Raw genomic sequence first — 15,701 nt, forward strand, 5'->3', positions numbered from 1 at the left:
TCCTGCATAATCTGGTGTTGTATTCATGCACGTCACTTTGGTTTAGGGGGCTCTATGGTCACACAGTAAAGGACAGTATCTAGGATGTAGATGGAAGGTGGACCGTCAGGATGTTCCAGGTTCCTGAAAACATCTCTACAGCTTTGTCTTGGACTTAAGCCTGCTATTTAAGACTCTGATTGCCCTTTTCGGCATACCCAGGACGCGTTTGAGATTGCCCATAGTGGATCCACCGCCAGACAGTAATACCATAGGCGTAAATGGCTTTCAAACAATGCACAGTATGCAGTCCCCCTGTTGCCTCAGGGGTACTAGTTGCCTTGATTCGATTTATGGCATAGAGAGCTTGACCCGAGTTTTTAGGCAAAAATTGTCTACTTTTGATTATTCCAGGATAAATTTTCAACAAGTATGACACCTAAATGTTTGATTTTGTCAGGCTGCCTGTCAGGTTGGGCATTTTCAGAATACTGGTAGACTTTTTATTCCCAAATGACAATTTGCTGGGTCTTACTTTCATTGAGAACTAAGTCATTTTTCATACAGTAGTCTTGTGTCATAATTGAAGGCAATAAAAGTGTTCCCTTCTAGTTGATATCTACGTTTCCGTATGCAGTAAGCAGCACAGTGTCCGTCCGCATAATCATTGACCATCTTACTGTAATTCCTCTAGATGTTCTGGAAAATCAAATGATAAACAGCACAAACAGAATTGGCCCTAGGACAGAGCCCTGGGGAACTCCTCTGTTAGTCGGTACCAATTCAGATGCTGACAGAATTTGTAAATCCTCTTGTTGTGTGTTTTTTAGTTCTACCATTTTGGCTTCGGTCCTTTTAGATAACGTGCAAACCATTTTTAGTGCTGTTCGTGTGGAATTCCTAAATTTTGTAGTTTAGCTAGAATAAGATCCACATGTCCCAGGCAGTCAAAAAGCCTTGGCTTTAGGTCAAGATACAGGCAGGTGATAGTGTTTGCAATTTTTCTAATGTATCTCAATTATAATACTCAGCAAGGTCTATCAGTGCAGTTGTGGTTGATTTTCCAGTAACGAAACCCAAGTTGGCTGTTCTGTCAAAGATTGGTTTTGACTAAGATGTTCCTGGAGTCTTACTTTAAACAATCCATCTCAATAAGTTTTGGAGACAGATGAAAGCAGTGAGAAAGGTCGGTAGTATAGAAATGTTTTGTAGGTCCCCATGCTTGTGTTTTGGAAATACCTTGGCTATCTTCAAACTTGGATGGAAAAGTGCCCTCTGCCATGGACATGTTGACGATCTTTCACTAGAGGCGATATTAGCTCATCTGCACATGTTTTCAGGATTTTTGAAGATATTTCATCAATGCCTGAGGATGTGGAGTTCTTTAAAATGATTGAATGGTTCTGCCAATCTCGTCAGGTGTTGTTGGACCGTAAAGAAATAAGAGTATTGTCTGTGGTAGCTGGAAGATTTTGAATTATTTGGTGGTGTGTTATATAATTTGTTTCAGTTTTAGTGTTTTCTCTCAGCTATGATTAACAAACATAATAATTAAAGCGATTTGCTACATCTGTAGGGTCAGTAAAATTTTATTCCAATTGTCATTTAGTTTTTATCTATTGTAAGGATTGTTGTCAAGTTCTTTCCCCCTCCCTTTCCTCTCACTATTGATGGTGTCCCATATGGCGTTGCTTTGTTTTTCGCTTGATCAATGTATGCAGCACATGTTTCCTCCTGCCTTGGCCTTCTTTAATTTTTGGGTCGAAGGATTTCTTTTTTATCTGTGGCTGTCTTCTTGTCATCGGGATGGCCAGGTTAGGAGGAAATCTGTCTTGCGCTTTTAAAAACTCCTTTTTTAAGTGTCATAAATTTCTTCATCATACTTCAGTCGTTTACCCCTTTTTTGTGTAGTTCGAGATCTTTAGTTTTGGACCTGCAATCGTCAAGTGCAAGCTGGAGCGTTTGGTTGAAATTAAAAGTAAACGCCTCTTCCACATCATTTTGCTGTCAAAACAGAATCCCCAGGTAACAAAGGGAGAGTTCATTTTTTTAAAAACAGCAGATTGTTGTAGGTTAAAATTCCGACTTTGAAGTGTATGTCATTTCTGCTTTTCACGATTTTTGGAAAGTCCCGTGTGCAGTATTGTCCTGTGTGGTCTGATAGACCTGTGTGAGAGACCACTACATTAATCCTGTCATGAATGTTTGAAACACACCATATCAATTAATGACACTGAGGTCTCTGAGATTCTTGTGGCTGGGGAGATCAAGTCTTCTTATGTTTGTAAACCAGCCAGTAGCCGCATTTATGGCAACGGATTCTCTAGAGGCCCCTCGTCTAAACTGTCAATGTTTAATATCCCCCATGATAAGTGTGTCATTTCTCTGAGTAGGAAGGCTGTAGAGGGCATCTGCCAGAACTTGTAGTGATGTATCAAAGGCAGCACAAGGAGGTCGATACACTCCCAAGCAGGAACAAGCTCTTCTTATTGTTTATGTGTATTTTTTCTGCTGTTACCTCACATACCAGTTCTTAAGCTGTACTCTTCAGATCTCTAAATTTTTTCAGTTTTGTTGGCTATTTTTGTTATGCCTATAAATAACAACCCCTCCTTTGATATGTACTTATTCCCTTCCATATGCACTGATAAGTGTTTATTCAGCCTACTTGTCATGGTTAATTACATTGCTTTTCAGTCCATGTTTCTGTAAGAATTACAAAGTCCGGGTTAGTGCTATGCAAAAGGTGTTCCAGTCATTCAGTTTTGTTTGTCATCCTGTCCATATTTTGGTGGACAGGAAGTTAAGCTGATTTGAAAGTCCCCAATATAATTGGAAGCTGGATATATACCTGGGTGTCCCAAAATTACAGGACCAAACTTCAACCAAATTGTTCCGAGGTCAAACTGAAACGACAAAATGTTATATAAGTATATAGTCCTAATCTTGCATCGTTTATCTTAGATTGGCCATTTTGTTTTTTTTACATACAATTAATTTTTATTTTTAATACGGTTTTAACCACCGTATTTTGTTGAAACTGCTTTGGCATAAATATTAATAAACATGAACATAATTATGTAAAAAAAAATATTTTTTTTTTAATTTTTGTTTTCAATTCTTATGTGTAATTTCAAAATGGCGGCCATTTAAAATATTAAAACCTAAATAACTTGGAACACCAACCGTTTTTTAATGGCCGCCATTTTGAAAATACACATAAGATTTAAAAAAAATTTTCTCGTACAACATATGTTCATGTTTATAATCTTTATGCCAAGTTTTCAACAAAATTCCGGATAAACCCCGTATTAAAAATAAAATTAATTGTATTTAAAAAACAAAATGGCCGATCTAAGGTAAAACTAAAGCAAGATAGGACTATATATTACATAACATTTTTCGTTCAGCTTTGACGCGTCCTGAACAATATTTGGTGAAGTTTGGTCCTGTAACATTTTGGGACACCCAGATATATAAATACAGGGTGAGTTTTTTAAAGTGAATCCAATAGCTAACTTTTTTAATTACACGACTTAGCACCACACTTTAAATTTGGAACTTGCTCCTCAATTTTAAGTTTCACTCATGGAAACACTTTCAAATTTTTGTTGAAGATGGCCGCCATTTTCCAATATGGCGGTCAACATTTAAAATCTCTTATGGAACACCCTGTAATTTTATGATTGTTTTTAGATTCTACTCAACAAAATAATACAGTATTGCTTTTTGAGAGTTTTTTCAAATATCTCTAATGTTTCAGGAGCTAACGTGGACTGGAAGTTTTCATAATTTTTGGCCATATGGCGGCCGAACTTTAAAATATTATTATGGAACACACCCCTGTATTTTATTTGTTGTTTTTATATTCTACACTACCAAATAATACATTTTTGCATTTTAGGAGTTTTTCTATATCCTCTAATGGTTCAGTAGCTACTTTGTAACTGCAAAGTTTTATCATCAGTCCGAAAAAATCCGAAAACTTGCAGTCCACGGAGCTCCAGAACCATTAGAGATATAGAAAAACTCTAAAATGCAAAAATGTATTATTTTGTAGTGTAGAATATAAAAAACAAACATAAAATACAGGGTGTTCCATAAAATATTTAAAAAGTTGGCCAAATCGCCATTTTGGCAAAAATTATGAAAACTTCCAGTCTCACGTAGCTCATGAACCATTAGAGAGTTATTAAAAAACTCTCAAAAGCAAAAATGTATTTATTTTGTTGAGTAGAATCTAAAAACAACATAAAATACAAGGGTGTTCCATAAAAGATCTTTAAAGTTGACCGCCATATTGGAAAGTGGGCGGCCATCACAAAAATTTTGAAAGTGTAACCCTGAGTGAAACTTAAAATTGAGCGAGTTCCAACCCCCCACCCCCCCCCCCCCCCACCCCCCCCCCCCCCCACCCCCCCCCCCCCCCACCCCCCCCCCCCCCCACCCCCCCCCCCCCCCACCCCCCCCCCCCCATTTGGGTTACTGTAATGGTAATGCTAGAGCTGCTGTAGAAGAATATGAACTACGTTACCCTAATAGGAGGATTCCAGATACCAAAACAATTTCAGGAACTTTTCGTACTCTTTCGGAAACAGATCACTAACCAAGTACTAGAACCAATTATGAACGAGCTGTCCAACTTGATGATGATATTGTTATTAATGCTGTTCATCGCAGTCCAGGTGTAAGTACACGACGTATTTCTAGGCGGATAGGAGTTTCGCCAGTCAACTGTGTGGAGGTCACTTAATCGAAACAAATTTTATCCGTTTCATAAACAAAAGGTTCAACATCTACAGCTAGGGGATGGTCCGCTTCGCTTGGAGTTTTGTAACTTTTTGAATATTAATAATCAACTCTACAAGCGTATTTTTGTTTACGGATGAGGCACAATTCACTCGGGGATGGTGTCAATAACTTGCACAATGAACACTCATGGGCAGAAGAAAATCCACATGAGGTAGTGGAACAGAACTTTCAACACCGATTTAGCGTCAATGTCTGGTGTGGCCTTTTGCACAATCGGGCTGATTGGACCTTTCATATTACCTGGACGCCTAAATGGCTGAGTTCTATTTGCATTTCCTTCAATAAGAGTTGCCGCAGCTGTTTAGAGAAATGTTCCTTTAACATCTCAGACAAAATTTGTACTTCCAGCATGACGGAGCACCTCCCCACTTTTCACGTGCCGTTTCTGCTTAACTTAAAATCATCAATTTCCTGGACACTGGATTGGTCGTCGTGGAGGGCCTCGCCCTTGGCCACCAAGATCACCAGATCTATCTCCATTGGATTATTGCATCTGGGGATGGATGAAAGACATTGTATACAAGACAAAAGTGAATTCTCGTGATGAATTAATTGCCAGTATTATGGATTCGGAAGTGCAGATACAGGGAAGTCCTGAAAAATTAAGAATACAAAAACGTGCTGCAAAATGTATTGATAATGATGGCCTCATTTTCGAACATCTATTATAAAAAGGTGCGTACGGTTGGCCCAATCTGATTAATTTTGCTTAAAACTAGTAATGTATTATACTGAATAAAATCGATTTTTTGGTATTTATTTTCTGTTTTATTTTAGACTTTGATTATATCAATTTTCTCAGAATTAAATTCTCTACAATTAATGTTAGTTGATTTTATGTATTTATTACCAATTTAACAAAGTTATTGTACATCAAACTTAAAAAAACATTGTTTCGTGCCCGAATTTTTTGCATTTAACCCTAAATCCCTCAAAAAACTACTACAGGTAGAGTTCTGAAAACCTATTTTATTAGCTTTATCAGGTAAAAATACATAAGAATCCACGATATTTCTTACTTAATTAACCTTTTCCAAAAAGTTCCAGTATGGCTTTTATTTTACTCTTTACCCAGGAATTCAGGCGAAATCTTTCGCTAGCTGTAACTCGCTAACGAAGCGTTTTCGGACCTATGTTTATATAACATTTTTTTCATTATTTTTACTAGTAAAATGTGCTGTAGAAGTGGGGGGAGAACTTCATGAATCACCCTGTATTTATGGTTGGTGTTTTGAGTTTTTAATGTTTGAAAAATACAAAAGTGTTATAAATAGATAAATTGTAGGTTTTATTTTTAGATCCTGAGTTTAAGATATAAAAGAACTATTAAAACCTGTTGATACGTAAAATGTTCACATTACTATAGGTTCTTATTTGCGTGAGAGAAAAAGAAACCAAAAGTACAAAAGAAATGCCTCTCTTGTCATAGAGGGAAATCCAGAGACGAAAATATTCTCAGCTCCTTTTCACGACGCTTTTTACGTTACATTGGGATTACGTAGGAGTATTTTGAACATCTTCACTTTCCCTCTGCAGAGTCACAGAGGTCCCACAGGAAAAGCTTGAGTGCTCTAGGAATAAATTTGTAATCTGTTAAGCTCGTGACTAAATACCTTATCATTTGACTAAAAGAAGACACCAAAAAATGTGTTTTTAGTAAATAGTGTTACCAATGAGCTCACCGACGTTGAGCTATAACAGAATATTGTCCAAGTGCTATAATATATTCTGGTAGCGAGCTAGTTTTAAGTTTATTAAAGCATTTCTAAATATACCCGATATTCACTTAGTTTATTTCAATTCAATTTTAATATAAATTCGATTTGGATTTGTTCTTACTTCAGTTAACAGCAATATAACATATTTTATATAAGAATTAATTCTTACAATTTAAATACAGTTAGCCGAACTCGAACAAACTCAAAAGACATGTTTATAACATTTAGAATTACCAGATAGAGTGGAAATATTGAGAGAGAATTTTGAGAAAAATGAATGTGAGAGACTCGTAAGAGTAAATGCAGTACGAAAGTATGAGTGCGGATGGATGTTAAAATCTAGAGAGGAAACTACTTTAAGTACAATGGATGTATAAAGTTTGGCTCTTGAGATTTGATCACGACCTTCTCAGAACGGTTAGACATCTGCGTGCCATTCTCAGACATATTGGGACAAACTAGAGAAGTTTGTTCGGGATGGATAATGGCTATCATGCAGCCACTGCTGGAGTATTTCGAGTCGGGTAGCTAGTCATTACATTCATACCAAGTCACGTTAAACTGTAACAGTCCAGTTTCACTTAATCACTTAATTATCAACTAGGAAATGTCAGGCTTTAAAAGTAACAAGACTCATTTAGTCAAGTGATGTAATTTACTTGCCAAGAAATACTGTTTGTCATCTTAAAGGAGAATTAAACATACAAAGAAAAATATTAATCTAGAACAAAAACACCATTTAACCTTATTTAGATTAAGATTAACAATATTACTAGCAAGATTTGATTTCCGTTACAATCATGGCTTTCCATGAAAAACGATAACTTTTTAAAGATAACTAAATATGATTAATTTGACACTGACTTAAAAAAATTATGTGTTGGTAGCAGTGGATTTTGAAATATGCTGTTATTAGTGAATATATGCTGTTATCAGTGAAAATATGCTGTTATCAGTGAAAATATTCTGTTATCAGTGGCTATCAGTTGTACTAATTATACTTGTTTCTTTACTTAAGAGCTGTTTGGATAGCCAAACGTTGTATTAAAACAAGCCGTGACTAGATTCCAAGATGATAAACCATATTGTACCTTTGATTATTTTCGTACTCATTAACCAGTTAATAACGAGCAACGTCATTTTATTATAAATACTAACAAAGAAACGTTCAACAATCACTCTATTCGTATTAAAATTATAAACGAATTTTGAGAGAAATGATTGTGTGAGACATGTATGAGGAAGTATTAGTGTGTAAGGCAGGTAAGCAATATTTTAATTAAATGGGCAAGAAAAATATATTTACGTATCCCAAAATAAATAGAGTTTTCAAGATAGTTAGTTATAGCAGAGAGTTTGCAATGTCAGAGAGTAAGCGTAAAAAATCAACACTTAAACATTACTAAATAAACTCTTTCCTTTTGAGTGCAGGAAGAATAATATATGAAAACCCTTAAAACAATTTAAATTTTGCAATTAATATCATATTTAAAGATGTGGGTGAAAGTAGAGAAATATGTCGGAATTAGGAAATTTTACAATCTACGTTTTTACATCAAGCAAGTGTAAAAAACATTGGTCAACATGATATTTTGTAACATCAATCACCACAAATAGATATGTCATAAATCTTTCCTTAAAAATATAATTATAGATGGAATAATTTACTTTGAGATGTTAAAATTATTAGGCATTCTATAATTATAGCGTAAAAAACGTAGAAAAACGTGTAAAAACATAGTGAAACACTCCTTGTAAAATAATAGATGAAAAGGAATGGATACAAAAAATGTCGATATTTGAAGAAGAGCCGTTGTTTTAAATTAATAACACAACTTGGTATTAAATTTGTCATATCTTCATGTATTGTACGGAGAGTTAAATAAAACAAAAATATTTGGTTTTAACATACACTATATTAATAATACTTTATAATAATAATATATTTATAAAAAATGGAATGCGTATGCTTGAGCACCAAAGAACAAATAGACACTTTTGAAGTACAAAATGTCTGTCAAGTAACAGAAATACAAATATTTGCCTTATTTGTGTATTGCAACCAACAGAAAGGCGTCTCGAAATCAATTATATCTTCTATTCTTCAGGCTCCAAGCATTCTAAAGTTTGTTGATGAAAATGCATTGCATGACGCTGAATTTATGATCTCTTTGCAAGCTCAATATAATGTTTAAGGCCTAAATACCAGAATAAAACAGATAAAACTTCTTGAAGAATAGTGTTTCTGACGATGGAAAATATAATTCGTAATCCTTTAATCCTTTTGAAAAATAATTATATGGATTACAATCCGTTGACGTAATTAATTCGTAAGGCAAGTTTCCTACCACAAACAGTGCAATGACACTTTTGAAAATGCTATGCTGTATGGAAGCAACCTTTCCAGTTTATTTTAATTTCGTATCTTTAGTAACAGTTTTGCGACACATGTTTGGCAGAACTGAAGTGTCGTCTTGCCAAGAAGTCCGGTCACTACAGTTTATTACCTGTTTACCTTAGAGCTTGACAGCTCCGCATTAAGTTATATTTGGAGCAAACTAGTCTGTGACACAAACTGCTAAACTGAATAAAAACTTCTGAGTTACATTGAAAACTGTCATATCGTACGATCGTCCGTTATCTAATTCTCAGCAGGACTCACGGTAACTAGAACTAGACGGTAGGGCTCACGCGCATCGGGCTGTGACGTCATCTGCACCAAGCCTGCCGCGATGGTGCAGTTACCTGTCAACGGTAACTAAAAAAGCTGACAGCACTAGAGCGTTGTTTCTGTGCAGGGCGGTCGGTCTGCGTGACGTCATCTGCCCGGCGAGCCACTGCGCATCCTCCTCGTGAGCACTACCGTCTTGTTCTAGTTACCGTGGCAGGACTAACCAGATATCTACCTCGAGAAGTTTTGGGAGCTTAAAACAAATAAAGTACACAAGTTTGGTTATTAATTAACGTATTGAAAATTTATTGTACATTATTTGTATACGATAATTAAATATGGTCAAATATGGATTACGGCAACCAATAAAAACATACTGGACAAACAATTTACCAAGACGTATGCGTATACTTGCTTTTGTGTATTTACTTCTATAAAACATAATGCCACCTTCATAAGTTAATTCACGATTTCAGTTAGCTGAAAATCATTATAGAGGAAACGCCTCAACCACGCAATAGACAAATTTACCAGTAGTTTTAAAAATGACATTGTTGCTTTTAGAGTGTTTAAAGTTAGCCTTTATTAAGGAGACACTAAAAACTGTATGTATTTTAACTTCCAGTTATATTTAAGAATTAGAAAATCTACTTGAGAAGCTAAGCAAGTATAAATGAAAGCGAGTAATGGATTTATATCATAAGAAGTTTATTAAACTCACAAGATTGAATTATTATTAATTTTATTTCCAACTCCTCCAACTTTTTATTACTTACAGTTTAGTTATTGAATTTTCTAACCAAGATTAGGACAATTAATGCAGAATTTAGAAAATGTCAATCTATAGCGTTTTTACTGGCAATCATAATATCCTATTGTGGTACTTAAAAAACTGGGTAAACTGTGCAATATACCATTTCAGTTTTGTTGATAATTAATTATTAGTATAGCTAGTGAAGTAACTCAATTATTCTTTTAAATGAAAACTTATATTTTGTTATAATAAGCAATGCTTCAATGAGAGCCGCTGGCCGAACTTTCTACCGGCCGAACCTGTTTTTACTATTATTATTACACATCATATATTTTATCATATTTGCACATATTCTTACACTGTATCCAACTATCTATACAAATATGATGAAAAATACATTTCTTTTACTGTTTATTATGGTATTTAAGAAGGTTTCCAGCTCTTTTCCATCCTCAGAACGAATAATGGAATGTTGAAGATTCTCTGGATAATCGGAGACAAAAAGAATAATTGGAAATATTGAAATGTTTGCTTAATTTAGAACAAAATTACAATACTATAAAGTCTGATAATCTTGTTAAAATATCAATGGCACTGTCAAATAATTATTTTTAAACAGTTTAATCAACTGATGGATTAGTGTTATAGTGTTTAAGTCCAGGATTGAAGCAAAGCAACGCTGTCTGAAGACAGCGTTGCTTTGAGGAATGCTATCTACCATATTCTTTTTCATGCAACTTTAACGCTGGTGCTCACTGACCTTCTCCCTGGTATCCTCCTGGAGGGCTCCAGTGTTACACATGTGATCTAGCAGGAGGTCCGAGACCTGTTCCAGGGTGACAGCTTCCATGTCGAGCACCACGGAGCCGTTGAGTAGCAGACTGCGGAGCTCGAACAAGGAGTGGAGACTGAGAGTGGCCACGTGCGGTTTGGACCATCTGTTACCTCCTTCTTCCACATCCTCCTCGAACTTTATCCATCTGAACATCAAAGCATCAAAATCACCCGGAGTTTATATATTTTAAGAGGAAGAGCCCGAGAAGAAGGTTTACTTACATATTATATGGGTTTGAGTTTTAGGAATGAAAAGATTTTTGTTGCATTTTATATTACTTTAAAAAGCTCCAGTGTAATAGCTTTCAAAAATACGTAAAAACTAAAAATGCTGGTAAATGTAAGTTACATGAATTAAAAAAGCTTCTCTATCACTCCAAACAATATTCCAGCATCAAACTAATGAATCCATTAAACTCAAGTAGTTTTAAAGATGGGTTCAAGTGTGACTGTTTGCTGCTCTGTCAGAACAACCAGGTTACCTAGAACATTTTTTTTTAGAACATTTTTTCTATGAAAACTTCAATAAAGTATTAATTAACATGCGCAAAATAGTTGTAGTGCACTATGAAATGTCTTAGATATATTGAACCTGGTAATAAATCAAATATACATTTAAGATTTGGAAAATTTGCGATTAATATATTTTGTATGCTAAAAATTACTGTAGTATATTATTTAATGCTGTATTCGATATAAATCTATACTGTTATATAACAATCTAATAGTAACAGTCTGTATGTTCACGAGCACGCACGCACTCGTGCGCTTGTGAGCGTGTTTCTCGATCACGTAAAACTACTGGATCGATTGTACTGCAATTTTACAAGAAGGGCTATTCTTATTTTGAAAATCCCTCCAGTTTATTATGCCCCACTGTCTCTAAAGTTTCCAAAAAATCTCTTCTAGGTCTCTAAAGTTACATAAAATACTATCGAATAGAGTAAGCTTGATAGTAAAAATACTTTTTATTTCAATCTGTTCTGCAACTGCTGTTGAGCACCGAATAAGAAAATATTCATACAGGAAAATTAAAGTTTTAGTATAAATATAATTTAACTGTGCATTTTAGCAAATATTAATTTATGCAGTGCTTAGTCGGTACTGTAATACAGATATAAAATATAATGTTACTATCTAACTTGTGCTTTAAATTTAAAGCTGGTATAATCTTGTTTTTTGACAGAAGTAGGCTTCTCAGACTTTTGTATATATATATATTGTCTTAATCGGGGAAACAAGGCAAAACCTATAATTCATGGCACAAAAATACTACGACCGGAGTACGCTACAATGGCCATAATATACACTTTTTGTCAACAAGACAAACTTAACCTTGGTGTCGGAAACATAATTCACTAGAATCAAACGTGTTCATACACATGAAAAGCCAAAGAATTTAAGCGCGAAGCCTTAATTTTGTGGTGTGTAGTTTGTAGGGTAACTTTTAGTATAGTATAAAGCAGAGGAGAATATTTTATCGAGTACTTCAGTCGATTTAGAACACCAACTCGACTGAAAAGTGAAGAGAAAACTTTACTTCCATTGAGATGGAGAAAAATCAAGTCTCTATAGATCAGAAAAAGACAAAATAGTGTCAGACTTTGAGACGGTGCAAGTCATAGAATCCTTATGCAATGAGTGCTTTTGAAACTCTTTCAAGTAAAAAGTACACATTTCAAAACTTCCTCTAGAACAACTTTTATAAATATAAGGATTTTGTGTAATATTATGCAAACAATTCTTGAATAGCAGTTATGATATAGAAAAGGTTTATGCAATTTACTCTTAAACTATATAGTGCATAGTTTCTGTTGTCATTATTTGAACGTTGTAAGATTTAAAGAAAGCATAGTAATTTAAAATGGTTTAAATAGGTTAATGATCTGATTATTTGCTCGCAATGGTTTAAATTCGCCATGCATACAAAGTGACAGGAGTAACAGCTGTGCTATTTCTTGATCTTTATGAAAAAAAAAACTAGTTTTTGCTGAGCGTTAGCGAAACCTACCACTTAAAGGACTGCAGAAGATTCATTTCCCTCTGTCTGTCGATATCTAGAGAATGAGTAAAGAATATTGTATATAAACAACATCGAGTTCGATTATGGTGCATGACACTCCATAGAATTTGGCTGAGCGTTTGCCAACAGTTTTACATTGGTTAATTGGGTAACCATGATGGCAAAGAAAGATTGTCAAAATATATGTTTGGAAACAAACTGAGTACAATCATATGGAGTTTTAAAATCTGACATGGTAATAACACACGTAGTGTAATGTAATAAGCTATAAAAATGTTCATGCAAATCTGGCGTAGCGTACTCGTTTCTTATTTAGTAAATATAAACAAGTTTCTGCGTTAAATCCTTGTTTGAAGTAAAAAGTTTTAAAAGTAAAAGTATTTTTACTATTATAAAGCGTTTAATGTACTCGTAAAGACTTTAAACTTTATAAGAACTTTACGTTTCAGGGCGTCATCGCTAGTAGATGCGTAATGCAACTTAATTAGCAACGTGCGCAAAAAATGTATTATCAGTTACAGTAAAATTTAGAAATAATGTAGAGTCTGGAAAGTAATTAGGAATAAAAAATATTATGTGGGAAAATAAAACAGTAAATTTATGAACTGTAAACCATAACTTTCCGGTTTATCGTTTATTATTGTGGTGTCTTATACAACGAAATCGCTTTTAAGTTAAACAAATCGTGGAAGTAATAAGATGTCGTCTGTTATACAATATAAACTACTAAAATATTTTTGACTGACATTATACCTATGAAAAAGTCAATACAATGTTTCATTAAATAAATTATTTATAAAATGTTTACATAAATGATTATTTAATGTATGAATGACATATAGGCCTACGATAAATGCTTATATTATATATATAAAATTTCAATAAACATTGAATCACAAAAAGTACTTGCTCCGCCGGGAGTCGAACCCGGATCTCTCACGTTTATTAAAATTAAATAAGGCTATAATTGCCATTTATACAATTTAACGTAAATAAAAGTCGTTTTACAGGTGTTTGGTCTTCCGATAATATGTTAGTTTAAACTTATTTAAACGCATATCTGACAGATACGGCTAAATAAAAAATAATTGAATCGGAAAAAGTAAGCGCTCTGTGGTGTAATGGTAGCACATTCAGCCGGCAAGTGAGAGATCCGGGTTCGACTCCCGGCGGAGCAAGTACTTTTTGTGATTCAATGTTTATTGAAATTAAATAAGGCTATTGCCATTTATACAATTTAACGTGTATATATATATATATATATATATATATATATATATATATATATTGCATTTGAAATGCCTAAATGTTCATTTTGTACTCAATACGGAATGCATTATGTATAAAATTGTATAAAGGCGACTAAATTAACTCCTATATTGTCTTGAAATAGCCCTCTCTTACAATAATTATGAAATATCAGACTATTATCCTTTATACTAGTACGGTCTTGGAGACGAAACTGCTCTCAGCTCAGTTTCAGAAGTGCTTAGAAGTCAAATGTTTATAATTCTGTTTGAACGAGAAAGCACATAGACTTTTAGATCAAAAGGTTGCAGTTGAACTCGTTTGCATAGGACCTTAAAAGCCCGAACGATAGTACCTTAACTGAATGTTCTTTTCACTTCACTAATGGAGCTCAGAATTCTAAAGATAGTCAGTATGCATTCATGGTTTCTTCAATAATGGTGATATTTTTTAATTAATAACATGCATTACTCGTCATAATCATGCAGGTATTATAAATATGTTAGTTTAATCCCATTATGTTAAGAAAATCAAGTAAAATAGTTTTAATTTAGCACGTGAAGGTAGATCCATAACAATATTTGGACCTAACCATTGCTCTCTAAACGTTCATGACAAATGGCTGGAATAAAAATGACTTCTAAACTAGCAAATATGGTCATGAAGGTTTTCTGTTTGCAAGACAATTACTTGCTAATTGTTAAACACCCAAGAAAGGAGGATGACTGGGTTATAGAAGACTTTAAATACTGAAAATAAATTTTTACAGTGATTTTATTTTAATTAAATGTTGTTACTGATATTCAGCGTTCAACATTCTTCATTTTATCCCATCTCAAATAAAACATACAGCATCATTTGTAGCAAACGCACGATTGTAGCACAAAAAATGAAAACCATAGAAGAATTTTTAGTTCTGTGATAAACCTTTCTTTAACTGTTTGAGGCGGAAAGGATATGAGAGTAGAAAATTACAGGGCTAAATGTAAATAATAAGAAAATTTGTAGTTCAATGTCTCACTGATTTGTTGTATTGGGCAGTGTCTTGCTGTGATAAAAAAATCTTGTGTCCAAATGTTCTAGATTGTTTCATTGATTTGTTTCTTGTATTTTAAATATTATATACTTACTCGAGACCTTTGTAACAGATATCGAAATGCCTTTGTAAAATGTTGCGTTGAAAAAACTTGTAGCGACTGTCAATCGAAATTGGTAATGAAACGAAATGGCGTACCAAAGCTGGCCAACGAATGTAGTCAAGGTATGTAAAAGGTCAATTGCTGTACCCAGTTTGAATTTGTTTCAGCATTCCTATCACCAGTTCATGGTAACAGAAAATTGTTTTTAAAGGATTTACATGTAATCAATATCTCAGAAATCGTTAAAGATACCAACATTTCTGATTACAACAGTTCTAGTAGATCTTATAAGTATTCCAGTAATTCTTGTTCTCTGGGTTCATAAATAATGTAGTTGTGAATAACGTTTTAACGGTCGTTATATTGAAACGGAATGACTTATTAAACTGGGTTACGAACTTAGCTTGGGCTTGTATAAGATCAATTTTTGTACCAAATCCAACTCTTTGAGACGTTTTAGGGATAGTTATTCCACAACCCTCGTGAGGGTGATTCCAATAGGCTGATTCTATAAAATCGACCT

The 15,701-nt window shown here is 34.1% G+C and overlaps 1 protein-coding gene across 1 annotated transcript in view; it reads right to left on the reverse strand.

Moving 5' to 3' along the window:
* Window positions 1-10,658: 10,658 nt before the first annotated feature.
* LOC124364956 (sodium-driven chloride bicarbonate exchanger-like) overlaps window positions 10,659-15,701 on the reverse strand; it is a 290,283-nt gene continuing 285,240 nt past the window's right edge. The window contains exon 6 of the mRNA XM_046820802.1: window positions 10,659-10,914. Within this exon, the coding sequence (XP_046676758.1) occupies window positions 10,674-10,914 (241 nt within the window). The 3' untranslated portion in view covers window positions 10,659-10,673. The remainder of the gene's footprint in view (window positions 10,915-15,701) is intronic.

This window comes from Homalodisca vitripennis, chromosome 6 (genome assembly GCF_021130785.1).
Source record: "Homalodisca vitripennis isolate AUS2020 chromosome 6, UT_GWSS_2.1, whole genome shotgun sequence".
Lineage (NCBI taxonomy): Eukaryota > Metazoa > Arthropoda > Insecta > Hemiptera > Cicadellidae > Homalodisca > Homalodisca vitripennis.